The 19,503-nt window shown below is 53.4% G+C and overlaps 9 protein-coding genes across 9 annotated transcripts; 4 read left to right on the top strand and 5 right to left on the bottom strand.

The window, feature by feature from the left end:
• Positions 1-102: 102 nt before the first annotated feature.
• On the bottom strand, positions 103-1,537 carry N0V89_010840 (uncharacterized protein; the record flags this gene model as incomplete). Its single annotated transcript, XM_056219580.1, has 3 exons — positions 103-611; positions 666-1,332; positions 1,385-1,537. 3 exons carry the CDS (start codon positions 1,535-1,537, stop codon positions 103-105), a joined length of 1,329 nt encoding a protein of 442 aa, XP_056066707.1.
• A 749-nt stretch (positions 1,538-2,286) lies between these two features.
• Positions 2,287-3,466, bottom strand: SGT1 (Cochaperone protein; the record flags this gene model as incomplete). Its single annotated transcript, XM_056219579.1, has 2 exons — positions 2,287-2,728; positions 2,814-3,466. 2 exons carry the CDS (start codon positions 3,464-3,466, stop codon positions 2,287-2,289), a joined length of 1,095 nt encoding a protein of 364 aa, XP_056066706.1.
• Positions 3,467-4,239: 773 nt separating this feature from the next.
• Positions 4,240-4,986, top strand: N0V89_010838 (uncharacterized protein; the record flags this gene model as incomplete). Its single annotated transcript, XM_056219578.1, has 1 exon — positions 4,240-4,986. One exon carries the CDS (start codon positions 4,240-4,242, stop codon positions 4,984-4,986), a length of 747 nt encoding a protein of 248 aa, XP_056066705.1.
• Positions 4,987-5,424: 438 nt separating this feature from the next.
• Positions 5,425-7,009, bottom strand: N0V89_010837 (uncharacterized protein; the record flags this gene model as incomplete). Its single annotated transcript, XM_056219577.1, has 3 exons — positions 5,425-6,176; positions 6,338-6,793; positions 6,841-7,009. The coding sequence occupies 3 exons, from the start codon at positions 7,007-7,009 to the stop codon at positions 5,425-5,427; spliced, it is 1,377 nt and encodes a 458-aa protein (XP_056066704.1).
• A 745-nt stretch (positions 7,010-7,754) lies between these two features.
• On the bottom strand, positions 7,755-9,848 carry N0V89_010836 (uncharacterized protein; the record flags this gene model as incomplete). The annotated part of the gene is made up of 1 exon (XM_056219576.1): positions 7,755-9,848. One exon carries the CDS (start codon positions 9,846-9,848, stop codon positions 7,755-7,757), a length of 2,094 nt encoding a protein of 697 aa, XP_056066703.1.
• Positions 9,849-10,115: 267 nt separating this feature from the next.
• On the top strand, positions 10,116-10,900 carry N0V89_010835 (uncharacterized protein; the record flags this gene model as incomplete). The annotated part of the gene is made up of 2 exons (XM_056219575.1): positions 10,116-10,162; positions 10,216-10,900. The coding sequence occupies 2 exons, from the start codon at positions 10,116-10,118 to the stop codon at positions 10,898-10,900; spliced, it is 732 nt and encodes a 243-aa protein (XP_056066702.1).
• Positions 10,901-16,049: 5,149 nt separating this feature from the next.
• N0V89_010834 (uncharacterized protein) lies at positions 16,050-17,258 on the top strand (the record flags this gene model as incomplete). Its single annotated transcript, XM_056219574.1, has 1 exon — positions 16,050-17,258. One exon carries the CDS (start codon positions 16,050-16,052, stop codon positions 17,256-17,258), a length of 1,209 nt encoding a protein of 402 aa, XP_056066701.1.
• A 69-nt stretch (positions 17,259-17,327) lies between these two features.
• N0V89_010833 (uncharacterized protein) lies at positions 17,328-17,797 on the bottom strand (the record flags this gene model as incomplete). Its single annotated transcript, XM_056219573.1, has 2 exons — positions 17,328-17,516; positions 17,591-17,797. The coding sequence occupies 2 exons, from the start codon at positions 17,795-17,797 to the stop codon at positions 17,328-17,330; spliced, it is 396 nt and encodes a 131-aa protein (XP_056066700.1).
• Positions 17,798-18,663: 866 nt separating this feature from the next.
• On the top strand, positions 18,664-19,440 carry N0V89_010832 (uncharacterized protein; the record flags this gene model as incomplete). Its single annotated transcript, XM_056219572.1, has 1 exon — positions 18,664-19,440. The coding sequence occupies one exon, from the start codon at positions 18,664-18,666 to the stop codon at positions 19,438-19,440; it is 777 nt and encodes a 258-aa protein (XP_056066699.1).
• Between the last annotated feature and the right edge of the window lie 63 nt (positions 19,441-19,503).

The raw sequence follows: 19,503 nt of genomic DNA, 5'->3' as shown, positions 1-19,503 counted from the left end.
CAACAAATGACGCTGCGCCAACGAGTGTCCAGAGAGTCCCCATACCTACGTCAATCGAACATGGATTTCGATACTCAGTCCTTCGTCCTTCGTCCTTCGCCCTCAAACCTTCGAGAACTTCCTCTTCGGCACGTCCCTCCATGCCTCATCAAATCCAGCACTCCTTACCCACGTCGGCCCCCCGGCCTCCACACTGTCGATCGCCATATTTCCCAACCTCTTCCACATATCCCCCTCCACGACAAAGCCATCCTTACCCTCGAATTTCTTATACACTTGCTCACCATGCGCTAATGCGCGCACGAGTTTACTGGCGTGCCCGTCATCAGAGAGCGCGTTCACCCTCTTGATAACTTTGTCCCATGAGTCATCACCGTCGGCGGGTTTGTAGCTCGCAATTTCTTCGTGCAGGAGAGGAGGCGAGGCGCGCGAAGCATACATGGCAAGGCTGTTGCGGACTTTCCATTCTAGCAGGCGGACCTTCGTGGCTGGTGTGAGACAGGAAAGCGACAGGAAAGTGGAGAAGAAGATACTGCAATTCACGACGTGGATGTAGTAGAAGTCGAACTTGGGGATAGAGGGGGGGTGTTGGGCTGCCGCGGTGTAGAAGACTGTCGTACGTTAGTGCATTTGGGAATGGCACGGGAATGTGAGGGGGCGCATACCAACCGCGTTGATCATTTCCGCGGTTTTCTCTTCGAGCTGAGACTCGTCGACGACGTACTGGCTCGCGTACTTGAGCATCTCATCCGGTGCGCGCTTTAAGATGCCATCGCGGATTTTGTTTCCGTCTTCCCAGTGCGCTGCAGAGGAGAGTTTCTTGTCTGCGCGAATCTCATTGAGGAGCTGCACAATGGTCTTCGTGTCCTGCGGCTTCGCTGCATTCGCCTTTGCGGCCTTCTCGGCGTCCAAGAAGAAGGGCGCCATCCAACCGTCGTGGATCGCCGCTTGGGCGAGGGCCTCGGATATGAGAGCCTCTTGTCTATGCTCGATGCCGAAGCCTAGATGTATGATGGGGTGGAGGAAGCCTGCGAAGAGGCGAGCGAGGAGGTCGTCTGCTCGCTCGTCGCCCTTGAAGAGTTCGTCATTCAACACGGTCTCCCAACCCTTCCTGCCAATCTCTTCCTGGAAGTACTGGAGGAAATCATGGTAGTACTTTTCTTTTCCTAGGTATGTCTTGTACCTCTCCGGATTATGCATATCATTTACTATCTCTTTCTTCAGGTCGACTGGCGGACGTTGGTAATATTTGTTGTCATTGTACGCGCGCTTGATCTCCTCCGGCGTAGCCTTGAGAGCAAAGAGCGTCAGGAGATGATGTACGATATGGTTCTATCGTAACTCCATTAGCCACCAACACTTCGAGCAGTAGGACAGAACTTACATGAAAGCCACTTTGGTTGAAGAAGATATGATGCTTATCATGGTTCTCCTGCAATAATTCACTCGTAACCCTCGCGCTCTCATCCGTAATCCCCCTGACAAAGAACTCCGGCTGCAATCCGGTATCGAGCTTGATAGTACTTGCCGTCGCCATGCCTCTTAACAAAACCTTCTGATCCGCTTTCCAGTACAATTGTTGAATTCCCCGCGGCGCATTCGCAAAGGCTTTGTTCAAACCAACTGCGGTCAGTCCCACGGCGGAAGCAACGACAGCAGCAGTCGCGAACATCGGGTCACTTGACGGGCCCGTCGAAGCCTAGAAGAGACGCATTATATAACGCGGCGGGCTTGCCATTGTTCAGCGCCGACGCGAATCCCGAGCGCGCGGGATTGGCGTATGGCGGCGAAGGCGTTCGCCGCGGGGGAAGCTTTAGCCGTGTTTGGCGTGGCTCTCGGAGGTTGGAGCGCGAGCTTAGTCACGGCGAATATAGGAGGGTTGTGATTCGCACGGCGGGGGCATCAGCTTCGGACGTCCAGAATACGAGAGGCGACAGGGCGAATTTGGTCTCACGAAGTGAGCGTATTGAAAGCCACAAGTGTTTCACCACGTAAGCGCCGAACTGGAGAAGGTGGGTGTCTAGAACTGTGGATATTCAATCATTGCTCGGAGAATCGAGCTGTGCTACAGCGAGAGACTTGCAAATAAGACCGTTGTTCCATATCAATCATGGCCGGGTATTGACGGTCGCTGCAGCGCCTACACTGGAGCAACACAGGCTGCCTCAGCATCTTCAAGCGTATCTGCAACGAAAAAGCAACGCCACCCGTAGCGCTCCGTCGCTATGCATATCCCAAATCAACTTATCGTGAATCGTAATTGCTCCTTTTCAATACCATGTCACCTCAGTACTTCTTCGCCTCCATGCCCTCCGGAGGCTCAGGCGCGATGTACTTATTGCCCACGCTGCTCCAGTCGGTACTTAAAACGGTGCCGCCACTCTCTTGGTAGCTCTTCATCATAGCCCGCTGTGCATCTTCGCCGGCGCCTTTGTAGAGCTGCTTGAAGAACCGAGAGGTCTCATCGCCTTCATAGTCGTCCTCTTCGCCCAAATCTTCCGCAGCCACTTTGTCCCAGTTCTTGGCGCCCTTTTTCGACGATGTGGGATATGAGGGTCCGGCCTCAGTTGTCTTCTTTGTGCGATCGGTGACTATCTCCGCGGCTCCATCTCCTTCGGATAATTTTGGCTCGCTCTTTAGTTCGCCTTCAAGAGCCTTCCACTTCACGCCTGGTGTAGCCTTCTTCAGGACGACCTCGATTTTGGTAGGCGTAATGCGGTAAGTCGAGCTAGCAGGGTCAATCTCGTCGTAGAATGGCAGGAGATTATAAGTGAAGTCGTTGCCGTTGGCAAGGGGGGTAGGTGATGTCCAACGAATCCTTCTCAATGTTCACAGTGGCCTTGTCTTTCGGCACGTTCTTTGCCATCAGTGTGAACGTGACTTGCTCGTTGTTCTGGTACCAGTCGTGCTTTGGCTTCTCAGTTGGCGTTGCTGGCGCAGGAGAGCTCGAGCTCCCGTTTGCTGCTAGTCGCGACTGCGCGTCGGAGGGCGTCCCTGCAGGTTCCTTGCCTTTCTTCGTTGGCACTGGAGTCGTATCGACATCGACATCGGGAACTGACTTGGCCGTAATCCTTCTTTGTTCATCGCCCTCCGGAAGATCCTTCATCTTGATCGCAATCTTGGACTCCCAGATGGCCAAGGTTTTCTCTTTCTCATCGATTCCCTTCACAATGTCGAATACATATTTCGCGTTCGCATATTGCCCCAGGAAGAAGAGCGCTATTCCTCGTCGCAACTGAGAATCTTTGATGAGCTCGCGCCGCGCGCGCTTGTGGGCGAGAACGACCGCCTTCTCGGCATCTGTGAGGGCTTCGGTATATTTCGACGATCGTTGGTAGGCCGTGGAGCGCTTGACGTAGTAGTCGACAGCGGAGGGGTTTTGTTCTATTGCTTTGGTGTAGTGCTCGATAGCTTCGTCATACTTGCTGGCAGAGAGCGCAGCAGCGCCGCGGACTGCTTGATCCATGGTGGGGTAGCTCTGGAGTAGGTTAAGTGTCGGATCGCGGGTGCGGCGTGCTGCTACAAGGATGTTCGAGTACGAGGTGAAGATGGAAGAGAAACGAAGAAGAATTCGAGTGTTCGTTTTGAACAGTGGACCCGCGGCGCAGGCTGCAGTCAATGTTGTAGAAAGTTCCATGTGACGGTTGCGGCTCCCAGGCACCTGGCGCCTGCCGGGCTAAGAAAGGTGGGTCCATAAATTCACCGCGGGTCCGGAACGCTTACCATAAGCAGAACAGTGCCACTTCACTTTAAGATTCATGTCGCGCGACATTTCGACCTCCTGGACCTCGTGAGGCCGCGATATCCCTGAAGGCCCAAGTCGCTCAGCCTCAAGGTCGCTGTTCAACGTTCAGAACTCCCCGCTTGCTTGGACCTCGCACCTTCCCCCTTTTCGGAATTCAGGCTCCCTTGTGCCACCCTCCCACGCGGCAATCATTCATTGTGGCTGTACGGCTCTTGCGCCACATCTTGTCGATCCCATAAAACCCTATCCTAGCAATTACCATATTCGATATGCAGTGGTAGCGAGCATGCTGCATCTCCTTGTGCTGGCGGCAGCGTTCGCGCTCGCCGCGGCTCAAGGCCTCGCAGAGTGGCAGAAGCCGCTACCGAAACCTCCCGGCGCAGCAAACTGCGGCAGAGGGCGTAAATCGATCCATATTGGCAGTTCCTTTGCGTTTCACGTGAGCTTGCAACAAAAGTAATGCTTGCAGACTGCAAGAGCTGATGCACATTTAGATGAAAGGCGACTGGCGATACTACTTCACCGATTACTTCCCCTCGGACTGGCACTGCGACCGAGGAGTACTCACTCAGCTTCATCTTAATGTATTAGATGACATCACCAACCGGATCGCCCCAATATTACACGACCCATTTTCCAAAGGTCCACCAAAGGCGTCCAAAAACCAGCAGTCATCACTGATGATGACGATCCCGTTGGACACCGAAGCCGAAGGACCGTTAGTGCTAGAGCCTGAACCAGGATGGAAGCTCTTCCACCACATGGACACGAGCATCGACATCGCATGGACCGACACGAAGCAGCCGGGTCGGAGAGTGAACGTTACGTCGATCAACGTCGAGAGGGGCGTTTCGGTGAGCGCTAACACGGGCGCCATTGACCTCGCTCTGCACACTCCGTACGTTAAACTTCCAAACGATGTGTATGAGTTTCTGGCTAAGTTCGCGAAACCTGAACGCTTCGACATGGGTCGGGACATGGAATCAGTCGACCTTGTGAGCTGCAACTCTACATCCACCTTCCCAAACATCAATCTTCAGCTTGAAGGCGGCGCGCAACAGATTATCGTCAAGCCTTCACAGTATGTTCTCCGTATCAGCGAAAGTCTAGGTGGTCCATTCAGTGGGAAATGCGTGCTGCTCGCCAAGAGAGGAGGAGAGGCGGAAATCGGGTATGCGGCGCTGAGAGGCAAGACAGTGTGGTTTGACTGGGCGAATGCGAGGACGGGATTCCAGACTTGAAAAAAATGATAGGTATATGGACGACGATCTGGAAAGCTAAGATACCCAGGAGTTTCTGTACATAATAGTTGACATGGATGTGTAATGTAATCTCCGTTAATGCTACAGGGCTTTGATGAAAACACATAGCTTTATTTGTTGTCACGGAATAATGAATAAATAATGAATATGTCTGCAACGCGCCATCCCGTGGACACCCGTTCACCTCTTCCAAAACAGAACGGCCTCGGTTCTGTACGTCATGTGAACATTCGTCTGTCAAATGTGCACAGATCTCTGTTGTTCGCCAATACGATAAAGGGCGAGGAAGAAAGTAGTCTTCTAGGAAAAGGTCTGCATCGCTACAATTTTGCAAGGAAGATACATAACCTTGAGACCTCCACTTGAGAAACAAGTCCCATCGCCGTCCGTCTACGCGCACTTCAGTGAAGGCCGTGCTTACAACACCAACATGGCGCCAAATGAGATGCTCGCTACAACCAACATGACGAACTTCAGTGGAATCTCCATAGCAGGCACACCGGCACCCTCGGCACCTCCACTGCTAGGTGCCGCACTTCCATTCGGCGTCCTCGTAGGCTGCCCGGACCCTGCCGTTGCAGTCCCCTCGCTCGCCTCTCCTGCCCAATGACTCGAATCATCACCATCCAGCCCCGGCCCCGTACCCGCACCTTCATCCATGTATTTCTGCGCACCCTCTGGCATCGCAAGCAGCGCCGCAGAGCTAATAGGCCAGTCCTCGCTCTCCTCTGGGCACTCTGACGCCTCGCCATCCGAAGTTCTGGCACCGCCATTGCCGTTGGGGTTCGTCACATTTGCGTATGCCGCCTTGAGGGACTTAAAGTCATCATTTGGAGTGAGCTTCCCGTTCTTGATATCCACAATACCGTAGCCATTGGGTTCAACAGTGTACTCATACGCCAAGCCACCCGAATACACACCCGTCATCTTCGTGCTGAACAGCGCGGCGATCTCGCCCCATTGGCGGTTGGGTTCGATGCAGCCGTGCTCCGACAGGAAGATGGGACGGGGGAAGTTCTTGTACGTCTCGACTTTCTTGTCCCAGCCAGCGCCCTGGAAGGTTTGAAGACCATTCTCCTTGTCGCACCAGGAGTAGTCGTTGAAAGCAAAGAAATCCGCGCGCGCGTCGTCGGTACCGCAGTCGAAGTAGAGTGCCTGCTGCTCGATGACTAAAGGTGGGGACACAAAGTCAGTTTAAGTTCACAGATTAGGGGAGTGGGTCAAGTAGGTGTTCTAGCCAGCTGCTAATGTCTGAAGATTGCAGACTTAGAGGTGTAAGGCTCGGAGTCTTAGACAATCGCCCAGCATGAACACCCACGACATTGCGTACCCTCTGCGACGTCGGCCGCGGAATAGCCCACGGGGATCTTGCGGGAGTGTCGGTTGGAAATGTACTGCTTCATGTCGCGAGTGACGGCTTTAATGTAGGGCGCTGCATTGGTGTTGTTGACCGCGTTGATGACTTCGTTGCCGGAGAAAAAGACGAGGAGGTTGTTGTAGTCTGCAAACTGGTCGATGGTGGCGAAGACAGATTGGAGGTAAACGTCGTTGTATGAACGGTGGAGGGTGGCGTTGGACTCGCGATTGAGGGAGTAATTGGGCGTGTTGGCGTCGAGGGCGAGGTAGATGCCGGCTTCATCAAGAATGGCCATGCCTTCATCATGGTTCTGGGAGTTGTCGACGGTGTAGATGCGGACGGTGTTGATGCCGAGGTCTTTAAAGTTGTTGACATCGCGACGCAAACTCTCTAGATCTAGGAGGGGATCTTTGGCATCGGAGGCGCCGCCTTCCAAGGTTAGTCGGGCTTCATCCAACGGCGCTTGAACTACTGACCTGGCTGGTAAGCGACTCCTCGTATGTAGAAGCGTTCATCGCCCGCATAGAAAGCATTTCCGCGAACCGTCACCGGTGTGAGCTTTCCATTGCTCTGACGAGGCACAAATCCAGCAAAGACGGGTGCAATCGCAGCTCCCAAAACGGAGAGCGTAGCGAAGGACTTCATAGCAAAAGAAGCGAAAGATTACAAAAGACTAAGGAACCAGATGATAACGAGTGACTGGTGAAAAGGAAGTTCGTCCTTCAGACAGGAAACCGGAAGCGGGACATGACGGATATTTGAAGATGGCATACATTAGTTCGCCAACAAATTCTTAGTTTGCCCGAACTCCTCTTGTAGGTGGATCCCTTAAGAAATGCCAACCGTCCCTAGCAGTGTGGTGCTATCAGCCCGCCAAGCGCTGAGATGTTGGCGCGCAGCGGAGCGGACATTGGGCCAAGACCTCCAAGACTTAGTCGACCGCCGGGACAGACGATGAGTGACTGGCGCGAATTGCGCCTAGGCTTGGAAAGGGGCATCCATCTCGAATGGAGCGCTGTACCGTTCAGTTTGCCATGTCGCCCGGAACACAGCCTCCTCGAAAGGCTTGTATTCTGCGCATCTGAAACTGTGATCGAGAAGAGCAAGCGAGTAATTGGGCACGCCGCGGAGGAAGAAGACTAGTAGCATACATATACTTGGCGGTGACGCGTATGTGTATTGGTGACCGCCTCCTGTAGGCGGTTGGGAAGGGCGGTTGGATGCAGTGGTTGATGTTCAACTGTTGTCGGTGCGCAATCTTCGTAGATCACGTGCCGATGCAGTACCCGTGGACATCCACTTATAATCTTTAAAAATTCTGTGTTGTTTCGCAGTTTCCTCGTCTGACCAAAACTCGTCAGATGCCTCGAAAGTTCTGGACAATACATCCTCAAGCTTGCTTTTTGATCCCCACAACCACCAGGTTCCTCGGACTCAGTGTGTAATCGAACACCGGCTCTACCCACGCTGTCTCCACCTCCTCTTGCTCCTTCAACCACAGCCATCGATCGGTAACAATGACAGCTTCTACCACACCGGCACTAAATGCCATAAGGCTCCACATGACACTCAACTCGTGTTTCTTCTCCCTGTACCTTTCTTCGTACCCCTCAATATCCTCGTCGGTCAGCCCACGCATCTTCTCCTTGATAAATTCCGGATCAACCTCACAGAATGAGTTTGGAGTCGTAAGCTTCGTAATCGCAGCACGAACGTATGACTTGAAGTCGTTGTATGCGAACTTGCGCAAAGTGCCAATGGTGAGCGGTGTAGAGGTGCCGTCGGAGCTGAGGCCTGGTCCACGTCCGTTGGGTGGCGTCCACGCGACTTTGCTGGTGTGACCGGAGGCTGAACCGCCGACCATGCGATCGGCTTCGACGGGTGTAGATACCACACCGCGGTCGAGGAAGATTCTTTGGAGAAGGGCGCGGTAAAAATGCCTCAAGAAAAACAGTTCGCTGTCGGTGCGACCCCAGTTGAAGGGTGCTTGCACAGCCATCATGCGAGATGTTATGTTGAGTCTGACACCTTTGGGCTGCTCAATTGTATCAGACTCCCCGTTGGCAGATTGCAACGGAGTGTGTGGGAGCGGATATGAAGCGAGTTTCTCAGACATGGGGAAACCATGAGGATCAAAAGCATTCGCAGTCTTCTCGAGACGTGGATGATTTGGTCGAAGGGTAGGAAGCTTGTAGGTTGGAGGCCCAAGACGCTCGGTAACGAGATTGTAACAGCATCCTACCATTGCTACGGCGGCGACAGCTGGGCTAAGCAGAAGTGAACGGAGGCCGTGGTGGACGAGGTTGCCACATGAGTGAAGAGACATGACCATGGCATTGACATTGGCGGGTTTTGGAACGGACGACAGGTTGGTGGGTTCTTGGACGACGGTTGACGCCAATGATGAAGCTCCTGAATGGATGGAAGTACTGTCGTGAACCTGGTCGATGACTGGGTTTAGGTCTCCGTCTTTGATGATGTGTTTGACATATTGCACACTGCCTTGACCCTCTGTGTAGACTTGCAAATTGGTCGTGATGGTCTTCGGATTGATACTGTTGATCTCATTTGAGTGTGCGCCTGGCACGATCTCGCATCCATGATCGTCGCACTTGATTCCATTCGTTGCTGGTGCCTTAGCGTCAGCAGCTGGCTCACGCACAGACGAATTCGCTCCTCCTAGCTTTTCTGCACCCTCAGTGGCACAAGTGTATTCATTCGATTGAGCGGTCAATCCCTTTAATTTGTTCTTTTTCCTCTTTTTATCTTGTTCGAACTCTGCCCGATACTTCTTCTTGTTCACATAAACAACCGGCTTCTCGACAAGCTTAGCTTTGATGTCCATCTTCTTGGCACCTTCAATATTGTGTTGCCTGCTTTCGACCGCGACAAGATGCTTAGAGTAAGGTGGTGCAGCCAGCGCCCGTCCCAGATAGTTCTGTCCCGATCCAAAGTCCACAAGATGCGTAATCTCTTTCCTTCCGGATGATCTTATCTCTGAGGTCAGTTTGTCGATGTAGCGAGCGAAGTTGTCTACTTCGTGCACCTTCTTAACTTTCATTCCAAGAGCTATGTGGCGCGCAATGCTTGCTTTCTCTGGCGCTGCAGGTGCTCCTGGTGGTGGGAAGCCTCTGGCGAGGAGGTGTCTACGTACATCTCTGATATACTGTAGAAGTTCTTCTGGTGGTACCGGACCGTCACGCCAGGTGTTTCCTCCCTTAGCTTCATCAAACTGCTTGAGGTCTTCTCGCATGAGCAGGTCTAGAATATCCATGATGTCGCGCCCTCGGAACCATGTTCGCCATGTTTCAGGCAGTATGTTAGCGTACAGGTCCGGTGATCTTGTGTAGAAATCCAGAACGTGAACCCCTCCACATAGCGTCTGCAGCATCCAAGAGGTGTTTGCAAATTTCAGTAGTGACTCGACATATTCGTCCACGTCCGAGAACTCGACTGGAAGAGGTAGAGGAGCCTCCGGACCCATGATATCACCCGTAGTGGTCTTTTAGTATGGCGCTCTTGATATAGACGCAAGTCACGAACATGGACCGCATGCGGGAAGTTTGTATCTTCTTCGAGTGGATTTGGTTAGAATGCCGATGATTGGTCTGTGCTTCGCTCCTTCTCTCGGCGTTAGCGGTGACGCTTCCCGGTCCACAATACAGCACTTGAGCATAACACACAACGCGCACTTTGGAGTGTGCCTTCAATCATTCCTTCCATTGCGAGCGTTCTATTACCTATAGCCAGCATGATGAACACAACGAACGACGAAGACCCGTTCCTGCAGGTGCAAGCGTGAGATTCCCGCCTATGACTGCCTGAACGCGCACCTACTGATGCGTGAATAGGGACGTGTTATCTGCGTTGAACACATCTCGTCCACTGTTTGCTTCGTACCGCCGCATACGATCTTCTGCTTCGTCAGCAACTTCACCCGAGCTTCGAGAAGCGCGCAATGAGCTCGAACAAACGCTGCAAGAGCTCAGCCAGGATCTCGAGGACCTCATCGCGAGCGTCAAGGCAGTCGAGCACGACCCGTACCGCTTCGGGCTGGAGATTGACGAGGTCGAACGACGGAGAAAGCTAGTGAAGGATGTGGGGGACGAGATCGAGAACATGCGCGACGAGCTGCAGAGGACCGTTCAGGATGCGCAGAACAAGGGCAAAGCCGCGGCCAATGGAGACATGCTACCCGATCCTGATTCCTTTGAAGACGAGGACGGATACGCGCAGTTTGAGCAAGAACGGCAAATGGAGCTGATGCACGAGCAAGACGAGCAGCTGGACGGTGTGTTCCGGACGGTTGGCAATCTGCGCCAGCAAGCCGACGACATGGGGCGCGAGCTTGAAGAACAGGGCGAGCTGCTCAACGATGTGGACAATGTAGCAGATCGAGTCGGGGGCAAGCTGCAGACCGGCATCAAGAAGGTCGGCTGGGTTATCAAGAAGAACGAAGACCGCTGGTCGAGCTGCTGCATCGCAGTGCTCGTATTCGTCCTCATTCTGCTGCTGGTACTGCTTCTCGTCCTCTAAACCACTGTCTGCTGGGGGCGCCTCTCGGTGCCACCTAGACATCATTCAAAACGATTGCGACCCCCACACGCCCTCGCAGGTGCCGCGGAAGCGCAAACACCACCATTACCCATTTTGGCGCATCTATCAATCGGAAGTCATCCAGAGCTTGCACATGATGGGGCTCGACCACGGAATGCGTGTTCTTCATACCTCTCGAGCAAAGCATACTCAGCTCGAACGGCGCAGCCTCTGTTGTACCACGACGGTGGCCCTGCATTGTGAAGGAGGGGCGTATTGGATGGCTTCGGAGGCGGTGATCGGGGGATACGTAAGCGCTGAAAGCGTACTGGTGCCTGATTCAACCGGCATAACCAAGATTAGTGGTTGGGATGTGAGCACATGCAGCAATGCACGTTCTCCCTGGCAGCCCGGAATGCACGTGCTGCGAGGTAGGCGTGGTATAGCGTATGCCGACTATCCTCCCAAAATCGAACGTGGAGACCGTCGTCATGCGATAGTCCGGGTCATTTTGGTCACCGAAGCTGGTTGAGAGAACCAATTGCCTATAGCAGAGCTTACGTTCATGCGAAACAAGCAAGACGTTTTCACCGCAGCAGCAACCCCCACAACCATGTCTCTCTGGCACTCCCTTTCGTCCAACATCCACGATTTCTCCCTTGCGCACGTCATTGATTTTGGCGCGTGTCGAATTATTCTTGTATATCTCAGCCGCAGGATGCTATAAACATGTTGTTCTCTTTTGAGACGTTGCCAGTCGGAGGCCATCTTCAGGCTCAATTCCGGAGCTGGTACCGACCTGACACCGTCAGGCACCGGAAGTCACCTCGACCTGGGCCTTTCGCTTAACATGATCGCATTCCTCAACTTTGATACTCTTTTTCGGTGCATTCTTCTCGAGATGCGCCTGTCGACGCTCCTTTCGTTCCGTTGTCTGTCTTTCCTCCCTTATGAACCATATCGAAGTCTGACCTGCTTCAAGCTAAACATTCGGTCGTTCGATGGCTGAGTTGACTGACGGTGGTGCGACTGGGCAGATGCCTGTTAAAGTGGAAGTCACGGCGATTCCTTATTGGAGCCTTGCGAGAGTCACGCGTCGCCAATGGACCCTCATTGCCATCACCAGCCTTCTCAATGTCCTCTTCGGCTGTTCTCTACTATGCATCATTGTACAAATATACCAAATCGTCTCCGATTCGAATGATTTATCCAATGTTGTGTCAGACATTTTAACATTCACTACGGTACGTTTCGAGGGACGAGGGACGTGGCTGTAAGGACTTGCTAACTTTGCAGGCGCTTGCAACGTTAGCTTACATCATCCTCCATAGCATCTTCTCTCTCAAACAGAGGATCTGGCGACATCAAGGGCGGCTTCCTGCTAAGGATAAGAAGACGTCTTACGTTGCGGTTCGGTTTGGCGGGACGCTATGTATGTTGTGGCTGTTGACTGGCGGCTGGAACATGATTCTCGTCGCTCGGCGACCAATATGCCTGCCCAAAGCCGCCAACTTCAACAGCTGGGAGACTGGCAAGACATGCCAGATAGGTCGAGTAGGCATTGCTTTTGCCATGATCGCCTTGTACGCCTTCCTGGTGCGGTCACCCCTCATGACTGACGAACTGACAGGATGGCCTCGTGCGCGATGTTCGGCATGTTAGCAACCGTAAGCCGACCATTCGAAGCGCATATGCTTAATTACTGGCATACGCCACCTACCCCTTCGCCAACATCTACACCCAGTCTTTCCCCTAGGCAACCACGTTCTCGAAGCGTGTCGGTCGCATCGAACAGGCTTAGCAGAAGAGGCCCATGCTTCTCTCCCCATCGAAGCGCTCGCTCGATTGTATCTAATACAGACGTGGACACACTCGACCTGAACTCAACATCAGCGTCAGACGGAATCGCAGCACCGGCCCCCATTCGGTCTCTCGGTACAGGCATCTTCACTTCCCATGCGCACCCACCACCTGTTCCCGCAGCTTACGCAACACCATCTCTTGGTTCTCCAATTGGGCTCCGACCGCAGTTCTTTCGGCCCTCGCTGCCCACTTCGCACCTTCCGCTGCCACCTCGCATGTCCACAATAGTCTCGTCATCTGGCTTTGTACCAGTATCCATCCCAGCTCAGTACGCTGCATCTAACTGGCGCGCTGTCCACCCGTCGGCTCCTTCGCCACTGGCCGTGGCGGCCTCCCGATCCCAATCACATCTACCGATTGTGGATTCTTCCCAGAGATTCTCGTACCGCGCTCGCTACACTAGGTCCTCAATATCGCTAACGCGTCCGCATCGTCTCAGCGCCTCTACGCCTGCTGGTAGCGTGGGATGGAGCTCGCGCAGCAGCTCTACGAGCCCTGACAAGAATCACACCGACGAAATTGAACGGAGAGCTACGGCGGACCAGATTGCGTATGCTATCTTAAACGGGAAGAGCATACCGGGGACTTCAAGAGCACCGAGCAAGCACTTGAGGCACGCTAGTGCACCTGATACGTCCGGGAGTGCTCAGATTCCTCGAAAAGCTGTACAGACGCCATTACCGACTCTGACCAAGCAAGGAAAGACATTAGTCAAGTCATCATCTGCAACAACGCTGAGTGTTCACGATAATGGCAAGAGCACGCCAACCCAAAACAACGTCGAGTTTCAGTCGAGTATCGATCATCTCGCCACCTTGCGGAGGTTGCATTCTGAACGTCCTCCGGTCCCGGCGAAATCGGCCACCAGAGTTACCCCTCGGGCACCGCAACGTCCGGCCGCATTGTCCACAAAGAGAGGAAGTACAGATCCCAGCATCACGACTATATCAGGACCGGTCGATAAGGAAAATGATCCCGTGATGTTTGAGCAAGTGAAGAATAAGCCGCTCCCGAAGATTGCGAATCAGGAATCTTCGAAAGGCATTTCAGACCGTAAAGTCTTGTATAATAGATAGATAATATTTTGCTGCGAAGCGTGTGAGTCGCGCAGTGTACTTTGATGATGCAGAATATCAACAGGAAATACCATGCGACTGTAAAGATATCATAGCCTAATTTGGATCGGTCTGCGTGCCTTGCGTGGCTCCAGTTAACGAGTACATCAAAGATATCGCCCTATCACAGTCCCATTTGACCGTGGGAAGGGAAATCCCGCCCATCATACCACCGCCCATCAAAAATCATTCGTGAGCGTATTATGCTGGAATAAGGAGAGAGAAACTCTCGTCAGATTTGCTCAGTTCGCACCCAAGAAAGTATACCGTTGTAGACATTGTTCTTTAGCTGTTGCCTGGGTGCCCTGTAGGAATGGTGTTCATGCGCCACAAGACTGCATGGACGATGTGAGCCTAGGTCTTCCACCTCTTGCTTACCCGTATTCCTTCTCGTATGCTGGCATTACAACAATACTCTATTCAAGAAGCCACAAGAGACCGTAAGACGTCACCGCGATGAGTGGAATCGAAAATGCCACTAACGTGAGTACGATGCCTGCCATGAGTAGGGAAAGCGGTAACGAATCAACTCCAGCCTTGCACGAAGAAAGAGAACGCGATACTAGGCTCTGCCGCGCATGTGGGGGTTGAAGAGAATACGTATTCGTAGAAAGGCCCATCCGGAGACACCTAGGCTGCAAAGAGTTCGTAACATCGGCTTTAGCTGGTAACCCTTTGTGTTGTACGTCTGCCACATTGTCAACTTGCTGTGGTACCGCCGCAACATGGGAACGGATGGTGTGAACAAGATCAAAAATAACCAACTTGAAGAAGACATGATCAACGATGGCCTGTCCAGACCACATCAGCCCTATTGACCAAAGAAGTTTTCCAAGCATCAGGACTCGTTCATCTCCGGAAACACATGGAGATGTGTAGAACGTGTTTAGGTATGTCCCATTCCTATTTTGAAATGCTCACAACGCAAGATTGGAAATCTTGAATGCTCCGAATCGCTCACCGGCCAGGGTGTGATCATAATTTATAATTTGCAATGCCTAATCCAGCATGCTTGCTTGATTCTCGACCAATACCGAGCCATATACGAGTAGCCTACTTTTCTGTAATATATAGTGCTATGCGTCGTTGCTGGTGCATAAGCATATTCGTATGCTAATGCCTGGCGTTTCACAGGGGCATCCAGTCCGTGGCCAATAATCAAGCTGGACGGATCCGCGGGCAAGAACCTGAATGCTGCCACAAAGCTTATATGACCCTGTCGGATGAAATCAGGTCATGCACATCGACAGCAACTGCCAAAGCATTCAATCGAGATTAGCGGTCAGAACAGGTACGACTCCATGTGCCTAACCCAGGCAAGAGGGCACATTACGCATGCTTAAGCTGTTGTTGGAAAAAGGATCCTCAAAAGCAATCTCGCACCACATGGGAGAACTTAGAGGTAAAAACGTGCTTCCTGATGGTCAAATGATATTCATAAACATGGCAGTTTTCAGTGACCGACGGTTCCCTGCTCCGTTCGCATTTCCTAGTCTTTCGGTGTTTGAACCCTCAGAATCACCTATACGAATATGTGGGTTTCTCGCAATTGCATGCTAGTGATTCGAGGATGAACGAATTCAAGCTACAACCGATGGAACTCGTGATCTAGCTCACTGTCCGTGGTCTGCACAATAAAAAGCCCTAATTTGGTGGTTCTAGATCAGTTGTTCCGTACCAAGATCTGGTTTTCCGAATGAACAGACCAATGTCCTGTTTCAAAGAAGCTGCTGTCTTTGCGCACGCTCCACAATGTAATCCAATTAGGAGGTAAGAATGCAAGCTTGTTAAGCGTTCGTAAGAACAAAGATCGACCGGAGGCGAATATACCACCAAGTTTCAGTTGGGAGGACTCTTTCTGACGATGTCTTCGTCCTAGTACACGAGCGCCCGCGCTTACGGCCCCCACACACGGAGATGTGTAACCCAAGGTAACGTGATGATGACGATTAGTCACCCACATACGGTACACCGCGAACTCTTGCACTGAATAGGCAGGTCGGTCACATGGATAGCCAATCAGAGTAGCAGGGTCAGTCAAAGGTCGATTCTTTGCGCTTCTCGAAGGCTTAGCATATCAACGCGAACGCAGGTTAGGTGTCTTTCAAACTCAGAACCTTACAATACAAGAGCATCTTACGCCCCAAAAACTAGATCTTGCGCAAGAAACTATGCACTTACCCCAACTATTCGCATATCTGCTTCCACTCTGCCTCTCGGCAGCGGCAACCCACCTCTCGGCCCCTTCCGGCCCCTACAACGTTGGCTTCACCCAGCACATCTTCAACCACACCACGCCCAATGATCCTACCCCTGGTCCGGGCAACATCTTTCTAACCTCGATCTACTACCCCACGCGCTCGGTCCCTTCACCCAACACCAGCGTCGCTTACTTCGATGCCACCTCGGCCGCCATCTGGGGCGACGTCTTCAACATCTTACCCTCTCATCTACTCTCCCTTGAGACGACGCTACAATGGCAAGCCCCCCTCCTATCCGACAAAGAAGACGTTGAGAAAATCAAGAATTGGCCGACCCTCGTCTTCGGCCCTGGCGGGGGCATGAACGCCGGATACTTTACCTCTCTGCTGAGCGACCTCGCGTCACAAGGGTACACGGTCCTTGCACTAGACCACCCAGGCGAGGCACCGTACCTTCCCCTTCCTTATGGTAACCCCGGCGTGGTAGGCTGGGACATCTACATGCCGTACACTGACAGCCTGATTGTGGAGATGTACGAGTACCGACGTGCGGAGATGGTGGCTTTGCTTGGACCGGATGGCTTCCCTGCGTTGGTGGAGTTGTACGGTGCGTATTTCAACACGCAGCAGTACGGCGCATTCGGTCATAGTATCGGTGCGGCGACGGCAACGGGTGCGATGGATGGGCTTGACAGTATCGTCGCGGGGTTCAACATCGACGGCGGATTGTTTGGGGATAGCGTAAATGCCAGTCTGAAGGGGCGCCCGTACTTCATGACGATGAATCCGAATCACTTCGCGTCGGACCCCGATACGTGGATCTCTTTCGCGGAGAGATATGCGAACGAGTCGAAGACGGAGGGCGGGTGGCTGGATTGGACGACTGTGGAGGGCAGCGCGCATTTGGCGTTTAGTGACATCTCGCTTTGGGTGGAGTTATTGCCGAAGATTGAGAATGCGACGGAGAAGGTGGACCTGGGGAACGTGTCGGGTACGAGGATGGACGAGATTCTGAAGACGTATGTTGTGTCTTTCTTTGAGTGGGTTACGTGTGGAAGGTACGACGAGAAGTTGTTGGATGGGGAGGTAGAGGCATGGCCCGAGGTTGTTTTCAACGCGAAGGTGAGGTCGGATGGGCATGGGACCGATGGGCAGAATCTTGGAGAGGGTCACGCATAAAAGAACAGAGACGTTTGGAGAATTGCTTGTATGAATTTCGTTATGTTAGGTCCCTCTCAGCGCGCGCATCTACCATCCGCGACGCTCGAAGTGCTGGGGCTGACCGTACTGGTTGGGATCATACTGATCCGCGCCCTGGTTCTCGACGTAGTGCTCGTCGTACATGCGTTCGGCGTTCTCTTTGGCCTGGCGCTTGGCCTTCTCCTTGTCGAACCAGTCCTCGCCCTTTGTCTCGGCGAGCTTGTCGACCTCGGCACCCTACAAAATAGAACGTCAGCAAGTGGAACATGGAGTAGAGCTAGTTTTGATGTGAAGAATCAGAAAGAGCTTACAGCGAAACCGGCGAGCAGCTCCTTGGCGAACTGGTGAGACACTGGCTTGCCCTCCTTACGCTGGTGGTCCTCAAAGGCCTTGAAGCCAGCGAAAGCGGCACCGCCAGCGACGAGCTCGTGGCCAAAGGAGGACTTGTTCTCCTCGAAGTTGTCGTTCTGGTAGACCTGGTCGTAGGCCTGCTCGGAGTCTCCCCAACCAAAAGGCATGATGGCGGTGTGTGGTTTGTGAGTAGAGGTACGTGTAGAAGTAGAAACAAGGGAAGCTCGATGTGCCTGAGATCAAGAGAAGACGTTGAATGCGTGGTAAAGGAGCTTGGAGAGGGAGGAAAGTTGCAGCGGCAGCGACAGGCTTAAATAACGCTCACGGTGACCCAGGAACAAGACGACGCAAGCTGAGATTTCGTCACCGGCGGCCCGTAACCAAGCTGCTCGCCCAATTGCTGCCCCTCTGCCCCTCTGCCCCTCCTCTGGACCCTGTCCAGCTGGCAAGAGCTTCGCTGAGCCACAACTAATCATGTCGCTCCAGGGTGAGTGCATGAAGCCACATCATTGACACGGGGGGTGTTTGGTGGGCATCAAGGTGCTATTACGCAGTGGTGGGTCGGCCTGGGCTTGCCATTGGCGGCGGTGCCGGTCAATCCGTTGTTTTGGCCTCGCATAGATGCAGGGCGCATCTTCGGTGACGGCCTGAGTGGACACGGAGCGTCTGGACGCATACGCAATCGGATCGCGCTAGGGTTTGGGGACAGGCACCGCGCGAAGCTTCGGCAAGCACCCTTGGCAAAGCTTGTCTGCAGAGGTCATGCCCGTCTTCGCTGCCATGACACCTGGCGAGGAGCAGCTGCATCGACAGGCAATCGCTTTGCTCGGCCGAATCACCTTGTCGCTGTCCAACCATGCAGAGAGGCGAAGGTCGTCCGCTTCTGGCTCCGTGAGCATCGTGCCTGCCGTCAAGCTTCGCGCCCGCTTCTTGGCGTAGATCATCATTGCCGGACAGCTCCCCACCAAAACATCCGCAGCCTCACCCCACTGCCACCCGTCATGTCTACCCGCCCATCACAACCCGCGCCACAATGCCCGGCCGCCTTCCCACCGCGGCCGACTTCCCGCCCTCCGTGACGCTCACCATCACACCTCGTACGCCTCACCCCAATTGCCCTACTGGCCCACAGCTGACAAGCACAGCGCCCTCATCCCAACCCCCCACAAACGTACTCATCCTGCTCCACGGCCTCGGCGACACCCACGACGCCTTTACAAGACTCGGTGCACAACTCAACTTACCCGAGACAGCATCCATCTCCATCCGCGCCCCGAAGCCGCTCCCCTTCCATCTCGACGGCTTTCACTGGGGCGACGACATGGTATTTGACCAGCACTCGGGCGAGATGGACATGGACACCGGCTTCAAAGACTCTACACAGATGCTTGAGAACGTGATAAATGAGGGCTTGATAACGAAATGTGGATACACCGCGCGCGAAATCATACTGTTTGGCTTCGCGCAGGGCGGTATGGTAGCGCTGCAAGTCGCTGCCTCGCTCGACCAGGAATTAGCCGGTGCGGTCAGCGTTGGGGGCGGGCTCTCGCTTTCTGCGCCCCTTACTGCGGTTGGCAAGAAGAATAGGACGCCTGTGCTTGTGTGCAAGGCGAGCCAGGCGTCCAAGGTGACGGATGGCGCGGTCAAGAGGCTGCAGGATACATTTGAGTTTGCTGACGTGAAAGAGTGGAAGAGGACTGGAGATGGCATGATGAGGAATAGGGAGGAGATGATGCCGATAATGCAATTCTTCGCGAGGAGGCTGAGGAGTAGGAGGGGCGTGCCTGAGGGCAGTGTTGCACTGACTTGACCAACGGGTGAATGGCTCGGGGAACACTCAGTGTACCTTTCTGAAGCAGTACCACACTGCCTG

Source organism: Didymosphaeria variabile (genome assembly GCF_027946475.1).
Source record: "Didymosphaeria variabile strain IMI 356815 chromosome Unknown scaffold_8, whole genome shotgun sequence".
NCBI lineage: Eukaryota > Fungi > Ascomycota > Dothideomycetes > Pleosporales > Didymosphaeriaceae > Didymosphaeria > Didymosphaeria variabile.
This window is presented reverse-complemented; position numbering and strand designations above follow the sequence as displayed.